Source organism: Diadema antillarum, unplaced genomic scaffold, assembly GCF_040938485.1.
Source record: "Diadema antillarum isolate AM-2024a unplaced genomic scaffold, OU_Dant_1.0 seq00000278_RagTag, whole genome shotgun sequence".
In the NCBI taxonomy this organism is placed as follows: Eukaryota; Metazoa; Echinodermata; class Echinoidea; order Diadematoida; family Diadematidae; genus Diadema; species Diadema antillarum.
The window spans coordinates 369,307-387,440 of NW_027271309.1; the positions used below are offsets into that span (position 1 = coordinate 369,307).

General features: G+C 41.0%; 1 protein-coding gene across 1 annotated transcript in view; it reads right to left on the reverse strand.

The window, feature by feature from the left end:
- Positions 1-5,164: 5,164 nt before the first annotated feature.
- The window catches only part of LOC139729977 (chromatin-remodeling ATPase INO80-like), a 141,344-nt gene continuing 128,374 nt past the window's right edge, over positions 5,165-18,134 (reverse strand). The window contains exon 31 of the mRNA XM_071640893.1: positions 5,165-6,370. Coding sequence (XP_071496994.1) covers positions 5,187-6,370 — 1,184 coding nt within the window. The 3' untranslated portion in view covers positions 5,165-5,186. The remainder of the gene's footprint in view (positions 6,371-18,134) is intronic.

Genomic DNA, 18,134 nt, shown 5'->3' on the forward strand with positions numbered 1-18,134 from the left:
CAAAGTAAACAAACAAAGCATTGGATCCAGGGATCTGGTTTCTTGAATGATTTAACCATGTGATATCTAAGTGTGCACCATATAATCTTTATCATTATGTCAGTGGAAAAGTACACATAAAAGAAAGTTACAATTAGTGAACATTTAAACAAGTAGAAAACACTGACCTCTGCACTATTACTTTTCTCAGCTTGACATCAACACAAAAATTTACAAATAAGTATCCCTTTGAAGGAATGAAAAATAGCAATCATACTGTAAATGTCATAGGATTTAAGATTCTATTTGTACAATGAACATTCAAGTGTTCATCAAACAAAACAAAAAAAGTGTGAAGCATCTTAAAATGGAAATTTCTATCAAATATTTCAATATCTATAAATATTTGAATATCTATAAAATCCTCATCTTGCCTATACGTAAAGCTCAATGTCATTATGAATTATGTTTGTGCCTGCAAGCAATTCCGGGTATTATTTTGAAGGGGGAAAATAAACCCAATATAAAACCGAAATATGAGCCAAATGTAACTTGTGCATTTAAACCACACCTTTTTCAGGGCCAGTACTCGTCACATAAAAATCTTCCCGAAAATGAAACAAGTAAAACAAGGGGGGAAAAAAGGGACAAATGCTATGAAAACTGGGGGTAACCCCATTGGTAATTAATCACTGCCAATGTTCATCTCATCGCATCTCATGACGATCATGCAGACGTTATTACATGCCAAGACCATGTTACACTGACGTCGATTACAGTGAGCCGCCAAATCCTGCCGTGATTGAATCCCGCCCCCCTCCTTAAAGAGGGTCTGCATTACCCCCCATCGGTTAAGAGTTCAACCTGCTAATAACTGATAGTGGGACTGACAGGCTAGAAAATGGACCCCACGCTCCCAATTACCATGCTGCTTCCTAACATTATATCATCACCATCATCCTCAGAGCGCCTGATTTAATCCTTTTTCTCTCTCCTAATTAATGCATCTTCTCTTGCAGCACAGTCCAGAAATACAACCAAAAAGGAAAAAAAATCCTTGTTCAACGGGGACATATAGCATTTTGTTTTTTATTTTCTTAGTCCCTGGGAACTGGACAGGGGAAGAATTAAGGTTATATATACACCCAAAATCCCTATGCATCAATGAGGTAACTCATACCTGACAGGGCTCGACATTAAATTTGTTCTCTGGTGGCCCATTTAGGCTGGGCCACTAGAATCTTTAAATATGAAATTTTGGTGCCTCAAAACAAAAGCAAATGTAATGATCCATTTTACATTATAGCTGCCCAATCGGGCCACAAAAGGATATCTTTTTTCTAAATTTGGTAGCCCGACATCAATTTTTAGTGGCCCTGGGCCATCGCTAATGTCTAGCCCTGCCTAAAGGGTATATTCTGTGTTTTTGATTTGTTTTTTACGCTGAATATCTCAGATTCTGACTCAACCCTGGGTGTTGCTCGCTTGTCATAATAAGAAAACTATACAAAATGAAAAAAAAAATACACCTGAAAACAAGAATAGTCAAATCTGTGACATGCTCTTACACCAAGTACAACATAAGGAGAAAGCTACGATTAATGATACAACCACACACTTCGGTATTTTGTAACTCCAAGATGCATTTTCAATATCAATGTACTCAGAATGTGAAGTACTTGTATATTGACTTTAAACACATTATTTTTTATATGTCTGCATATTAGTTGAATGGCACTATAAATAGACACAAGGAACCTCCCGAATCTCGTTATGACTAAAGGTCAATGTGTTTTAATCTGACTCCATGTCACAAAGCGTTTAACGTGTTGACATGACAATTTTGTTTGTTGCAGATTGCTCAGAATCTTTTTTTTTTTTTTTTTTTGCAATAAAACATTTCATTTGCATACAGGCAAAAGAAATACTTTGAACCTGTGTGTGTGTTGCATGTGTCCAAATTACATGATAATTTTGTTACTTTGTACAGCAGTACCAGTTTACAATGCTGTCTTTGTATTATTTGAATGGTAATGAAAAATACTATTGAAAAAAAAGTGAGTGTGTGTACTGGGATCTGCTGTGTGCCCACGTTAAGGCATGAATGTGCACAGGGTGAGAATATCTTCACTTCATAAGGGAGAGGGACAGACTGGAAAAGAGATAGAGAATGAACAGGAAATAAAGAAGAGAAGAAGAGCGGAAGGAAGGGACAGAGAAGAACACTTCTCTCTGGGTGATGAAGTAGGGTGACAATTCCCTACTTGAGAAGCCATTTGAAACCTTGTCTACAGTCATGTTGTACTATCACGATACCATTACACAGACAAGGAACATGAAGCGGGTCTCCGAGCACATATGACGGGCACGCACAAACGCACACGTCAAGAGCCATTTGTTTGTGTTAGACATGCTGTTGCCATGGCGACCATAAGATGCCTTGGAAACACAATATGACAGCGAACAGGCACCAGCCTCCCGTCTGGTGGCGCATTGCTTTGCGCAACCCAATTACAACACAAATAGAGAGACCTAGACATGGGCCGAGGTGGCGAGTGATGTTGCTATGACAGATGAGGAAGAGGCACGCCCTGGAATGATGCAAATGATATATGGTGCGCACATCCGTCAATTAAAAGAAGAGTCTTTAGTCGTTTGTATCTATCTACCTATGCAAGTGAGCTTGTGTGTGATATGAGTGTGCGTGCGTGTGTGCGTGCATGTGTGTGTGCATGTGTGTGTGTGTGTGTGTGAATGAGGGAGAGAGAGAAAAAAAAGAGAGGGATAATTGGAGGGGCAAAATTAAGCATTAAGCTCTAACAAAAACTTCACGAAAGACTGAAGTCACTACATCTGTCAAGACGATGAATGACTTGAGAGAATCATTCTTCTTATCTTGATGTGACTTTCCCCTTCCCGTCGCTTTCATCTTAAAAAGGCCGATTCATAATAATCAAACATTGATCGCAGATAATGCAACTAACGAGTCACAGCATCTAACCAAAACTACTCACACACTTTCACAATTACAGTGAAAAGTTTTCACAAAAAATAGATATTGACCCAGTTGACTTAGAAATTTGCTTCCAGAACATGAATTTGAATGCCTCAGTATAAGATGAACCAAGGAATAAGCATATATGTGTGTATATATATATATACTATATATATATATATATATATATACATATACCTTTTGATTTTTTTCTTTCTAAATAGAAGGAGAAATTCCACAAATTCTTTGATTATCTGTCCTCTATCACATTTTGTCAAAACATATTACCTTCCAATGGTTTACATCATAATAAAAAAATAAATATAATGACTCACATTAACAGACTTTTGCTTCAAAGTTGAAAAATCCAGATTGACCTTACCATGCCTTTTGCTGGTAAAGTTCTAACAGAATCCTTTAATGGCACTGCCACATGCAAAATTTGACGGCGACCGTTGACTTGGCATTGGAGCAAGTTCAAAAAAAAAAAAAATCCGTGGACTGCATTGTGACACCCTAGCACCCTTTTAACACTTTTGACATTACTTTTTTAAGGATATATGGAGCCATTGACAGCAAAATATCTATACAGACAAAGGCCTGGGACAGTGGGTGTGAAACATACAAAGCTCGACAGGGACACACAAACCATAAACTGGTTGAAGAAAAAGGAGAGTAAGAGAACTGGTGAGAAATTACTGCTATTTGAAAAGAGTGAGTGAAAACGACAGACCATCACGAGGTTGCGTTAGTGAGAAATTGATATAGTTGTGTCTAGACTTTAATTCTCAATCAAACCTGCCATCACAAATTGGAGTTGGCAAGCATGCAGCCAAGGATTTGGCAATAGCATTCCAAATCAATGCTATTACCCAAAATGTTGTCGCACGTCTCATGATAGTGGGGGGGGGGGGGGGGTGGTGAGGCCAACAGCCATCTCAGAGAAATTGCGCATTTCGAGGATTGACGTGGTGCGTGCGGCATATTACTACTGGCAATGTAAATCTAGATCAATGATAATAGCATCCTTCCCAGCCCGTTTGGATTGATCTGCTATTATTGGGGCTTACCAAAACATCTGCTGGATCGTACCCTGTATTCTCTGCCAACAGTGCAGTACACCCCGGCGACCAATTCAAAATGCTGTTTGTGGTGAGGGGAGCAAGTTCAGAACTGCACCAATCACATTCGCATCTAGGCAAATGCAGACAAATACACACAATGCCAGCAAGAACATACGTACACAAAAATGTACACATTCTCACACAAACACCAATGAATCATAGCTGCTTTCCCTTCACTAATATGTGTACCTGCAAGAAATATAATATCATGACAGCTTGGAAGACCCTCTCACATGGCATACCATTAACATTTACAATGACAGAATGTTAAAGAAAAATAGCTAAATAAGATGTGAAATCATCTGCTCCCTTGTGTCAGGAAGGTCTCGCATTCTGGCTTGCACAATCACAGGGTGAAAGCGGGGCCTGTGCAAGATTTCATATCGAGTGTCACCTAACACGACATATGATCATAGCATTTCCATATTTTATCCATGAGGTTAGGGATAGCTTATCTTTATTAACAGTTACCTGCTGTGTCTGGCATTGGCATTTTAAAAGCCTTATCCCCCCCCCCCCCCCCCATAATCATTTACATGGCAGTCAGCAAGTTTTACTTGCTAAAGCTATACCTGCTGTCCTATGATATTCTGACATTAGGAACAAGAATCAATCAAACTAGGCAAGCCAGTGACCGGTGTTTCCAACTTCTCCCATTCTAAGTAACGTTTAGAGCAAGCCATACCAAGAATCAATTAACCACCCTGACACAGCAGGTGACCTCTGCTGACCTCCTGCTGTGTCTGTAGTTGTCGAGTCATCAGTGATGCTGCAGCTGTATGATGAAAGTCTGCCACAAACAGACAAGATGTCTCCTTCTACACACCTGGGAAGATTCAAAGAATCGCAAAAATGACTCTGCAGTGAGAAGATTCTGGTCTGTCCATCTCGACGTGACAGGAACAGTGCAAGGCATGTAGTAGGGCAGTTCAAGGGCGTTTACTACGCTGCAAGTTATATAAGATGAGTGATTCTGTGAGCTGTTTCTGCAGTTACAGTAAAACCGCAAAGGTTGCTTTGTCAACTGAGGTAGATGTCCATGCAGTATGAATCAATACAACTTCCAGCGAGGCACACGTACAGAGCAATCAACTGCTGCCCTGCGTGGTAGTTGGGTTCGACTCTGACACTGCTGCTGTTGGTTTTGACCGGAGGTCCAGTGGGGCGACTTGCCCGGGAGACTGTCTTCCAGGACTCTTTCGACCAGGGGACTTAGTGACTGGGCTTGCACGAAGTGGCGACTTGCTGGGTGCAGTGCTGCTTATTGGGGACTTGGCACGGGTTGAAGATGGGGAAACTCGGACAGGCGATTTAGTCCCTGATGCAAGTCCAAGTTTAAGAGGACTTGGAGTGGGTGACTTTGAATGCACTGCAACCGGACTCTTGGACACAGGAGGATCCTTCCCAGGACCCTGTGACTGCATATGCAACAATATTCTCCTTGGTGATTGCTTCACTACAGCTTGCAGCTCATCTGATTTATTGTTGTCAGTACTGGTTGCGATAGCTGAAGGCCTGTCTAGTAGAGGGGTGATCTGAAGTCTAGATGTCATAGGGGATGCTGGCACTGAGCCTGACATGTGGATTGAATGACCAACAGTGTGCTTGTGATCCACAACATCAGGGTTGATCGATTCCTTTTTCAGTGACCCTCTGCTTTGATGAGTGGGTATCACCGGGGCAGCGCTGGCTCTGACTGGGGATTTTTTCCGCACTACACCGTGATTGGTCACTGTACTGCCTGGAATTCCTTTAAGTGAAGCCTCCAACTTTATCTGTGTGAGTTGAGAGGCCTTTGGCGATTTCTTATTTCCTGCCACAGTCAGAGCTTCATTCACTTTCCTCTCAGGGCTCTTCCTTAGACGCATTGGTGTGTCGTTCTGCAAGCCAACATGAGACGTGTTCTTCATCCCATAGTTCTTACTGCCTTCATTACTGAGAGTGCCTTTTGTCAACTCCACACCAAAAGCGTGAGCCTGGTTTTGCCTCTCAGAGTCCAACTGTGGACTACCCTTCACTGAAGTTGTGGCCACTGAAGGCGGACTTGTATCTTGTAGAGTGCTCGTTGCTGAGGGTAGCGTCTGGGTCGACTTTGGAGGAGTACGTGAAGTGGACGGGACTTGAGATGCAGTGGTTGGAGTTTGTGCGGTTGTTGAAGGCTTGTGTTCTGGAGAGAGGGCTGTTTTGATGCTATCGTTTTGGCTGACACTGGAATTTGATGGTGTGGCTGATGACAGTGAATTGCTTGCTGTACCACTAGACTCTTGTTTGCCTAAGACAAAAGAAAGAAACAACAGGAAAAAGAAAATCTAGAATTAATATCAGAAAATCTCATTATCAATAAGCATTTTTACCTCCATTGGTCACTGTCACTCACTATTCAATGTATATCAAACAGTACAAATCTCACACTCAGTCAGGTTATCTCCAACATCTGTATCTCTGAAACATTGTTAAACTCGTATGAAATGCTTGAATGGCATACACTACATTCGGCAAACATATCATGAATGCTGCAGTGTCCACAAAAATTGTTGATTTTGCAGTGTGCAACTTTTTCTCACTTTGATTGGTATTCTTAGTAGAGAAATATGATAGTCACTGCTTGACTTCACCACATTTCTTGACATTCTCTTCTTTGAAAACTTGTTTTACAACATGATTCCACTGAAGACTACACTTTGCATGGCTTGGGGAAAATGTACAGGAGGACTGACCCGTACAATATTCACTTTCAAGCATGTGAGTATGTTACATACATGAAGTAAATGATCGGTAATTCAAGATGTAAACATTGAGGTGAAAAGATCAAGTCTACAAATCAGAGAATGTACCCTCTGAGTCTCCTGAAACAGCCACAAGAATTCTGGCTGTGCAGTACCACAACTTTGATCAAAAAGTGTCTGTTATGATCATGCTTGCCGGACTCTTTGCAGTGTTCCTTTAAGCACACCAGCCCCTTGCCCCCTTCAGCAGTATTCAATGTAGCAATGCATCACTGCTAAGCAAGTCACATGGGTATATTCTGAACAAGCACATGCAACTGCCATCTCACGATCGTTTTCCACCCTTGACAGCGGCAAACGTCCCATTCTCCAACCCTCCAAATAGCTCTGCCTCTCTTACTCTTTCTCTCTTGCTCTTTTTTTTCTCCCCTCTTTTTCCTTAAACAGCACTCCCGCTCTCCACACACTCCATCTATCTATCCACCCCACCCTCGTCCCCCAAAATCTTGTCCAGGGACCTCGTAGTGAACATTTGTCGCATTTTGGCTAGCAGCCAAGCCTTTCATCTTCATCATCACTGGCATCATCCTCCTCTTCATCTCTCCCTTCCCCCCTCAGTGCCGTCTCCATTATGCATGCATGTGGTGAGCCCTCCAGGCGTGTTCGTATGTGCCTGCTCTGCATGCTGAATCGGATCAAGCTATCATTCAACCGACTGCATCCATTCAATCAGACCTCATTACCTATGCACATCAACATGCACAACTCCCCAACTTCGGAGCTTTCTCGCTCTCTGGCTCCCTCTCCCTCTCCCTCCTCATTCTCCTCCACGGTTTTATTTCTCCTCGTCTTGCAGCGATCCTTCTCCAATCTGGTTTGAGCCCCCATCTCCAGATCCTGCACTCCATCCTCTTTAACTACGGCTATAAAAGTATTTATTCTTTCCCCGCCTCTGCAGTTTCTTCGCGATAGAATAGAAGACTGCTGTCTGGTTTGTTCCAAAACTTAATGCTGTTCTTTTCTTGACACATTTCGTAGTTGCACCTGCCAATTTGCGGAGAAAATAGAACTCAAAACCCCCATGAATTTGCACAATGCTCCAGCACATTTCACTCAGGATTACATAAAGATAGGCTGACACCCTCTTCAAAGCTCAAGTTCTTTCAAATAATTTCTTTCACAAACCCTGTCACACTAACTGCAAAATACTCAGCGTGACCTTGAAAACAGAACCATCACTTTGGCAAGGCAAATAGAACTATCAACGGTCCTTTCATATAATGGAATTTCACCAAAGGCTACACTTACTCCTCCTGCAGTTATGATGCAGGAGAACATAGTCAGCTATCTGTTTTGTTTCGTTTTACCCTCGGATATACAGGATAGGAAATGCAATGGGTTTTTTTTTTTTTCTGTGATTGGCGCAGAATTCATTCATAATTTCCCCAAAGATTTTCCGTCATCTTTCCCTCTCCATTCCCATCTCTCCTTCTCACTCTCTCCTTACAAGCGTTCCCTCAAATTGTGCACAACTACTTCCTGTCTACAGAGTTGGATTTCGCTTTCGCTCACGTAGCTTATCTGCTACAAGATGGATCGTCCACATCATTCCTATTCCAGTGCCATCTCCCACAATTGCTCTTGCCAATTTCCCTAGAATAAGTGAATGTTTCCCTCAGGGCACACGGCAAACCAGTTGTCTGTTACGTGCTTGCTCTGTTTTTCTGCTCTTCCCCTATCCTCTCCATCTGTCTCTCTGCTTTTCTTTTCCTTTTTTTTATCATCTCCACTTCAAACGAAGATGCTCACACGAAGCCGTGCATACAAACTGATTTGGACTTAATATCTCGGTGAAAACAAATGAGCAATGCAGTGTTCCGATTCTGCGTCAAACAATGAATGGAAGTCACAGGGCAGGCGGCATTCTGATGTTGGGATGATATCCCCACCATGCAGGGTACCAATTACATCACACAGCTGGCAAACACTCTGGAAACATACACGGGTTCGGCTTTTTGAGCCCGGAACATGCATGCTTGAGAAAAACCACCACGTACAAATATGTACCTACAAAGAGTACCACACCTGACAGGCAGAAACCACAGGCATTGGTGACCAGAAATCTCAATGATTTTCAAGTAAAATACACTCCACTACATTCAACTGCCTCATTAATGTAAGAATACAAGCTCCGTTCTTCATACTTGTTTACCATTATTTGGAGAATTAAGACTGCAAAATCTAAAACATAAATTTGCATAATGATTGAAATACCAGTAGCCCACTGATCAAATAAAAGCGATCTGAAATACATGTGCATGTATTTAATCGAGACTGTGTATATATATCATTTTTCTTTGTATTTGCTAACACTTTGCTATTCCTATCTTCTGAAACTAGTGGTATTGGATTCAATCATTTATCAAAGTTTCAACCAAGAATCTTTCTTCTTCAAACATTTGAAATAAAGAAAAAAAAAACTATGAAGGTTGACGAGAGCAAGACATATGTGTTACACCCAAGCACGGACAGCTAGAACAATGACACATCCATATATATCCAAGCATTTATGATGCTCTTTGGTATGGTATGTATTCCAGATAATTATACATATTACCTTTAGACCTACATTTGTCATCTTCAATCACTTAACACCTGCATGTGATATCCTTAGTAGGTATTCCAGATCAAGTGCAAGCAGCATGCACGTCTACAGTTTAGCAAGCTAGCGAAAAAGCCATATCATGCTTAGTGTAGTCAATAAACTGTGATTTTAGAAGGTGGCAGAGAAGTCAGTTAAGATTTCCTCTTCAGAAAAATGACTGTTTTTTTCTTGTCAAACCATATTCAGACACCTGAACTCCTTAAAGGAGGCAAGGAATTTCTGTCAGGCTAACTAGAAGGTTATGACCTGGGATTAAAAGGCATTTTTTAATATGGATCATATCGGACACCAATTCTTTTATTGAAAATTATACCATATTTGAAATTAGGCCAAGTACCTTTTACACGAATTCAACCTGCTGTATTTGTGGACTGCAAAGGAAAACACCTTTCTTCCACAGTAAAATTTGATCATGCATCATCCTCGTATTAAGGTTGCTTTAGATGATGAATGGCTGCTTGGCGTGTAGACAGCACACTCGCAGCGAATTCAACGGCACGTTTTTATGAATCTAACAGCTTCAATTATTCAAGCCCGTAAAATGCACACAAACGTGATAGATGCTGCTGACTGAAGGGAAGAAATTTGATTACATCGTATGGTTCGTGGACGAGAGCCCGTCGTCGCGCAAACAAGATGGTCTCCCTAGCAACAAATGGCTGGTAACAAGATTAATGCAGCATCTCCGTGGAGAGGCATGACCTCTGGTGGCATCAGGGGATAGGAGCTAAGCTGGAACGAGCACACAGGGCTATTAATAATCCATAGAAATTAGTCGGGGGCGTTGCCACCGCCTGGTAAGGCACGTCAGGTTACGAGGAGGCAAAAATACTGACAAATTAGCTGCTAAATGGGCTGTAGACGTAATGGCCAATTTTATGATACCATGTTCAGTGTCATTGACATCCAAAACTACATGTTTTCAATCTACCTCTCATTCTTTAACTCAAAAGTAACAATTCATGTATACCCTACAGAACTTGACATCAGCAGTGGCCACTAAAAATTGATGTCAAGCCACCAAATTTCCAAAAAATGGGTCATCTTTTGGTGGCCCAAATGGACAACTAAGATCTCAAGTGGACTGATATGTTTCCTTTTCTGTCATGCCACAAAAATGTCAAATTTAAAGCTTTAAATGGCCCAAAAAGGCCACAACAGAAAAAAAAACTTCGTTTAGCGGGGGTATAAAAAAGCTTCTCTTGAGCCCGGATATATTCATGTATGTGAGTATGTGTAACTATAACCAACATAACCAGCATAATAAGCAGACATACTTCTATGCCTTATGGAATGACTTTTTTAATGCATTTATCATGTGACATTCTTAAGTCTTGAGCAAATACAAAAGATTTGGAAAATTCTGTTATCTCTGTTGTGCTACCACCAAAGCTGCGGACACCACATATTACAGGATTCATCGTAATGGTTGGTATTGTGTTCAGTAACACTCATCAATGGGCATTTCCACATAAGGCATAGAAGTATGTCTGCTTATTCTGTGTAAACGTTCACAAACACAAATGAATAACACAAACCATCAGTACACTCAAAAGCATTAATCCATGGAAGAAAATACAAAGAGAATACAACTAGACAGAGATCAATATGAGGGAACATACAAGGGATACTATAATAGGGAGAAGTTGAAAGAAAAAAGAAGAAATAGTCACAAGGTGTGGTACTTTAGAGCTTTATCATAATCATGTACACACAGAAAAGACTTTACCTAGGAATAATTTGTATTTTGCACCTACAAAAGTAAAAGCAAAAGACAAAGAAGACACCTCGATGGATGAGACTGATCTGCACTGTCTATCTCTCTTGAATGACTTCAGTGTATGTCCACTTTCAGGACCATCAATTTGATATGGCTGGATGCATTTGTTTGCTGTCTTGAGGTACCAGTCATTATATACTGGCAAATTTTAGCAGCAGACTACACGAGCAGGAAGCAAGAAGAAACGTCCTTGTTATGTTAAGAGATGGACAAGTGTCTCAAGGCCATACAATGCCATTCTATCATCGAGCCTGCCTTTGCTTCTGCATGCTAGAGCTCTTATTAATTTCCCATTTTTAAGCTGATGTCAATCCAATGCTAATTTAATTGTTACATTAGCATTCATGAATGAATCAATGAAGCACACCATTCAATTGACCTTGCATGCACAGTCATTTGGATATGAGTGGATCTAGGCACTGCCAAAATCCAATGCCCTTCCACTACAGTCAAATTACCGGAGGTATTAGCACACCTAATCAAATTAACATTTGCGTCATGAAACGTCTAGCCGCCTGAAAATGAGGGTGAAATGAATTGCCCCTAATACTTTGTCACTGCTGCATTTCTTAATGCCAAATACATAGTTGTCTCAAATGTTGAAGGTTATTCCTTCCTTCCTTTACCATGGAAACAAACAACCTTTCCTTTGTTGACAAGGAGAAGAAAAATTTTCAACTACCCTTGAAATCACTGCAACCTTTATGCAAGCCCACTCCAAAAGTGCGATGACATTTGACAGGCTACCCTCTTTTTTTAATATGTGTGTGTATGTGCGTGTGTGTGTGTGTGTGCTTTTAAACACTATGATAGTATGGATATCCCCCCCCCCCCCAACAGAATTAGCACCTAACAAGATTATTTCATATTTGTAAGCGACTTTCAGTGAACCCGGCAAACAAACAGATTATGCACACTGAGCGATGAATGGTCTGCCACTTAAAAATGGTCTGACTTCCAGTGATGACGCATCTGAGGCAGGCAAACTCAATTCATATCTACTTCTGATTGCTGGCATGAGCTTTCCCCCATTTCTCCTTCTCCTTGTCTGAATGCAAAATCAAAAACTAAAATCCAGCCTGCACGTCTTTTTGAGCCATCCATTTGAATGGCATTCCATTTGGCAATTGAGGTATATCAAAGTGGCATTGAAAAGGGAAAAGGTAAATGCACACTAAGGGGGGAAAGTTTATTAAAGGGGACCTCCAGAGTAAGGAAGATTTTTGTTGTTCACCTGGTTTTGTTTTTAAAATACATGCCAATGAAATATGCAAAGCATGGCTTGGATTTCTGTGAAGAGGAAACCAATATATGATTGATGGTGTTCGCAGAATTCATCAAGCATATGAATTCTGTGTGTGATTCGTGCCTGTTAGTGTGTTTTCCCTGATACGTGAATGTCTAGTGCTTATTGCTGCTAAGTTATCGGGTCTGCTGAATCAATACTGTTGAGGGGACTTTTGCTTCAGGATGGATGCGCAGCAGGACGCAGAGTTCAGCACTTACACTCATACAACTTACCATTTCATCTTTTTGCGTATTTCCACCTACAAACACATGGATCTTAGAACACTCACTGAACAAAACTTTCCGTCTCTTTTTTCCTTCCTCCCGTCCTCTCTCACTCTCACTTCTGTAAAAATCAATCGGTATGAACCGACAGCTTTACAGGCATTGCGCATCGACTCCTATACTGAGAGGCAACCATAGCCTGGGTGCTTGGTTGAGCATTAAAAATTCATGTTGCACCTTATGTAAGCTGAGAGCATGAACTCACTTGTCAAGAATTGGCCTTGCTGCTTTTCTCTTTGCTCGGCACTACAGCAAGAACATTCCCCCCCCCCCCTTTTTTTCTTAATCCACCAATAACACGGCACCTGGAGATCCCGGGGGAATGCGATCCCCTCGCGCCTCGGATTTCAAACGAAAGGCTCTGACCGACTGAAACCCTACACCGGCACCTCGGCAATTATGATGCGCTTTGCCAGTGTATCGGGTTCTCGCTGTCAGCATGGTACGCCGGTGTTTCAAACTTCAGCCTTTTCTCCAAAAAAAAAAAAAAATCTCCCATTTAATAGCAATTTGTCCTCGGGAAACACTGTGCATGTTTTGATTTCTTTTCTTTTAAACAAAAAAAAAGTCCATTCCTTTTTTGTAATTCACTGGCTCATTCTGAAGATATTGCATGGCATGACATAGGTAACTGATCTTTCTTTCAAAGAATAACAGTGTTTTTAAGTCTCTCCTCCTTTTCCCCCACCACTGCTGCATACACATTATCTATCACACACCTTGTACTATGGAACTAATCTAAGCTTTGGCGAGAATGAAGCTCTACATCTTCCAAAATCTCTATGGCAATAACAGAGAATTATTGCGGTAGCCATCATGCAATAGACTGTCTCCTCATGTGTGCCAACATTTCCTATAATTGCAACGTTTGCTAACGTTCAGGAAATATTGGAAACACAAACAAACAACACACACACACACAAATTCTGCTCGAAGTCACAGAAACCGATCACTATACATCACTTCTTTGCGAACTTTTGTTAGCTAGTGATACGAAGAAGAAATTTGAAGGCTCAGATATAAAGCAGCAGTTTCAGGTATATTCACCAAGTGACATGAATCAAAAATATATCCATGTTCTAAAATGACTTCATATCTACTGAAGAGCATTTCAATAACCATTCTACATACTTGTAGCCCAAATGATGCTATTTCAATCTATCATCCTGTCTTTCTGTATCCATACTAACCATCCTTTCTTTGGCATGCACGCACACACACACACACACACACACACACACAAACACACACAAACAAACACAGACCTACATCCCCCACACAGACTCCAATATTCTCTTTCTTTCTTTCTTTCTTTCTCTGTCTCCTATTACTGGTTTGCCTCTCTCCCTACATCTTTCTCTGAGACTCTATTGTCCTATCTTTTTATTTCTACATCAGGACTTGACCCGCCCCCCCCCCCAAAAAAAAAATGTAAGAACAGTTATTTTATGGCCATCCTTATGTTTTAATCTATTTGTGTGTGTGTGTGTGTGTGTGTGTGTGTGTAATTGCTCAATCAGCAGAATGATACATTTAGCAAGCTCCCCCAAAATATAGAAGTTGCACTTTTTCCTCTATGTCTAGCTTCAACTGATTGCTTGAATATCAATAGATCCATAAAGCGAAACGCCAAAAGCAAGGACAGGATGGGGGTGAGCAACCACAGGGTTCATTGCCCACTCCTCTGCTGGGGACAGGCGAATACGAGTCAAGAACTCTGACTGCCTTACTCTTTCCTTCCTCCCCCCCCCCCCCGTTTCTTTCCTTTTGTATCTCGTAAAAGCTAGTGATAATGTATCCCTGTGTGCTATCCATCAAATCGCAGCCCATCTTTAACGGTAACTGCGTATCGCTAAACAGATGCGAGGCACGAGGCATGGGCACTGTGACACTGTCCCCACAGTGATGATCTTACCAAATGGTTTATAATGAAATGCATCCTTGTCGGGTCTGGGTCAAGTGCAGGGTTAGCTGGGCATCTAAGAGACCGGATACTGGGATGCCACACAAATACTTACATATAGGATAATGTTGAGATGAATGGGAAGGAGGATGGAGGGATGAACTGGTAAGACAGATAAATTGTACAGCAGATGGGCTTCAACCCCCTGCCCTCCCCCCCCCCCCCCAAAAAAAAAAAAAAAACACCCAACAAAATAATTGTGAAAAGAAGGTTTGGGCAAGACAAATTAATGGAAAACAAAGGTAAAGGCCAGTAAGAATTGAGAGTCCCTCTATAGTCCCATCAAGTACGAACAGAGGACACAAAAAAAAGGGGGGGGCAGAAAAAAGAAATAGAGTTAGTAAATAAATCAGTGAGCAGCGTATGACACGTGAACAGTCTATGAATGTACAGATGCCTGGACGTATCCAAATACGTGGGACACGTAAGCTGGATGAGATAAATGAGTTTATGAAATAACATACAGGAACTAAGTCCTTTGAAGCCACAGTGAAAATGCATAAAATTTGTTATACCTGTGGGATCAAAAGCATAATGTCTGTGCAAAGGAAAGAAAGGACAGGAATAACAGCACAAAAGTGATAAACTGCAATGACGGGACAGAAAACAAACGAGGAGTGTTTACGAGGATGAGGGAGAAGAAAAAGCGCTTATTCACCTTCAAATGTTACTCACAGCGTGGCAATCAAAAGTGTGCCGGGTAATGCTGCCCGACAGACTGTCAAAAAAGCCACAATGAAGTATGAAACCAAATTAAGAGAGCCAGACATAAAGAGGGGGACAGACAGATAGATAGAATGGGTGATGCTTTGAGGGAGAGGGAGGGTGAGGATAAGAGAGAGACGGGGGAGAGGAGGAGGAGAAGGAGGAAGGGAGTCGTACTCTACTGCTCTGATAAGAGCAGTGCGAGTTCAATGACCAGGAAGTCAAGACTTGAAGCCATTTAACATTGGTGTGACACCGAGATGGAGTAGATGCACAAAGCTGACATGGAGGAGACACAATCGGCCAGACTAGGCAGATGGGTGTTAGCCCTGGAGTTCAGGACGGGGTGGAAGCACGTAAGAGGGGGGAAAGGCCTTAATATTCTGGAGCGACAAAACCAGTATTAACTGTGGAGAGGGACGGGGAAAAGAAGAGAAAATACACATATTTTTGTAAACATGTATATATTTATGTGTGTGTGTGTGTGTGTGTGTGTGTGTGTGTGTGTGTGTGTGTGTGTGTGTGTGTGTGTGTGTGTGTGACAGATGCCCTAGCTGATGCGGCATACTGAAGACAAGGAATGTGTGCACTTTAGAAGAAACAAACAGAAAAGATAACAAGCTGGGATGCAGAGGTAACACTGATCGAAAAGTTGACTATGAAGAGAGGTCATCATTCACAACATTCTACCTTTCTTTCTAGCGAGGGCTCGGAAAACGGATGCATTTTCATCACTCATTGTCAGCGTTGTATGCCTAAGTGATGGCTGTCCCTGGCAACAACCCAACAAAGAAGATGGTGATGACCTTTTGGGTGCATTTCGTAGTCATTTTAAATGTTCGACATTCAATTATGACACACCACACAAGCAAAAGAATTAAAAAATGAAAAATTACAGTGCTGTATCATCGCCTCATCCATACTTCATCTCGTAATGTCATCTGACATCAAGCAAAGGCCATAGAAGCCCTCCCTCCTATCCTTTAGCCACAGCTTGTTTACTTCTTGGAAAAGGCAAGTTAGACTTTCTGTAATTCTTAAAGTTATTTCACTGCTCATTTCCTTTCCTCATACCTCTTCATCTCCATCTTGATGACTTCCCAGCTTTGCTCCTGCTGCCTTCCTTCCCCCCATCTTCCTCAGCCTCCGTTCGCTCCCCATTTCCCCCCGCTCCATCATCCCTTTCAACTGTCGCTTCTCATTCTGCCCAGATTAGCAACATTGCGGCGCCCATTTCCCCCTTCCATGTGCAGCAAATGTGATTAACTCCTGACTGATAGGTAGACTGCTGTAATACAATTCTGCCAAATTGTGTTATGTCTGGTTGATCAATAAATCACAGGCTAACAGACTTGTGCAAACTCTCAGGTTCAAACACTTCAGCGGCATATCCCAACAAAATCTAACAAAAAAAAGAAGATATAAGGAACACAGGTGACAACATGGTATATCTATATTGTATCTTTATTCCTTTTTCTTTTCTTTTTTGGTGAAGGAGAGATTGATTAATCTTGAATTACTCGGACTACTCCACTTTGGGGGTCATGAAGGTTTTTTTTTCTCTCTTCTTTTGCTGGCAGTAAGCCAAGCAGGGCCATTGTATCAAAGCAATCAACAACTCCACATATTTCTTCTAAGCATCCAGCTACATGTAAGTAAATGGTAGTCGACATCCACTGATGTGATTAAGTGGTCACTGACAAGAATAATGTGTCTATGGGCAAACTCTATTATTGAAGGTATCCCTCACAAAACCACTCACAAAATACACACATACATATACACATACACATACACACAAATACACATGATATAATCAAATAAAGAGAGAGCAAATCACAGACCAACAAACCCTCACAAACAGTACAAACACACACATACATATACTTATGTATAACTATAAAGACTATACCGATGTATGTCAATTATTAACATAGGAATCGACATTGAGAGTTTCTAAGATTAGGTTAAATCCTTGCTCCTTCTCGTCTCATACCTACAATCTCAAATTGAATATAAAGAATCAGTATGTTATCTTTTAAATCAAGCGTTTCTTTTTTATTAGAAGGAAAGCCTTGAGCAAAATACAAAGAGTTTTATTGCAAAATGGGTTATTCACCACTTTCAAACATGTTAAAGTAAGTCCATCATCAGAGAGAGCAAAATTAAACCTTTCAAGTGATACCTTACTAGTTAAATAATAAGGAATATTCTTGAAGTTATGATTGAGAATATCCGATGTTTTCTTACTATTTTCTTAGTCTATTGAGAAACTTTAATTGAAAATGTCTCAAATTAATAAGAATGGAGTTATCTCGTTTTGTGATCAAACACTTCATATGATGTCTAGGTATTAAAACTAGAATACATAATCCACACAGCTACAGGAATGTATGATATAGTATATTCTGCAAACTATTGCACCAAGTACGATTCAACCCTTGACATTTGACCTTCATCATGCTTATCCACACAACTAATCACCTGCTTGTTTGCAATGTATCAATGGAACAAGTTTGATATGAATATGTTACATGTTCTTCAGGTTTGTACATGAATAACACAGAAATATCTAAATGTGGCTTTGGAACCTTGATCACACTTAATTCAGTCACATCAACTACT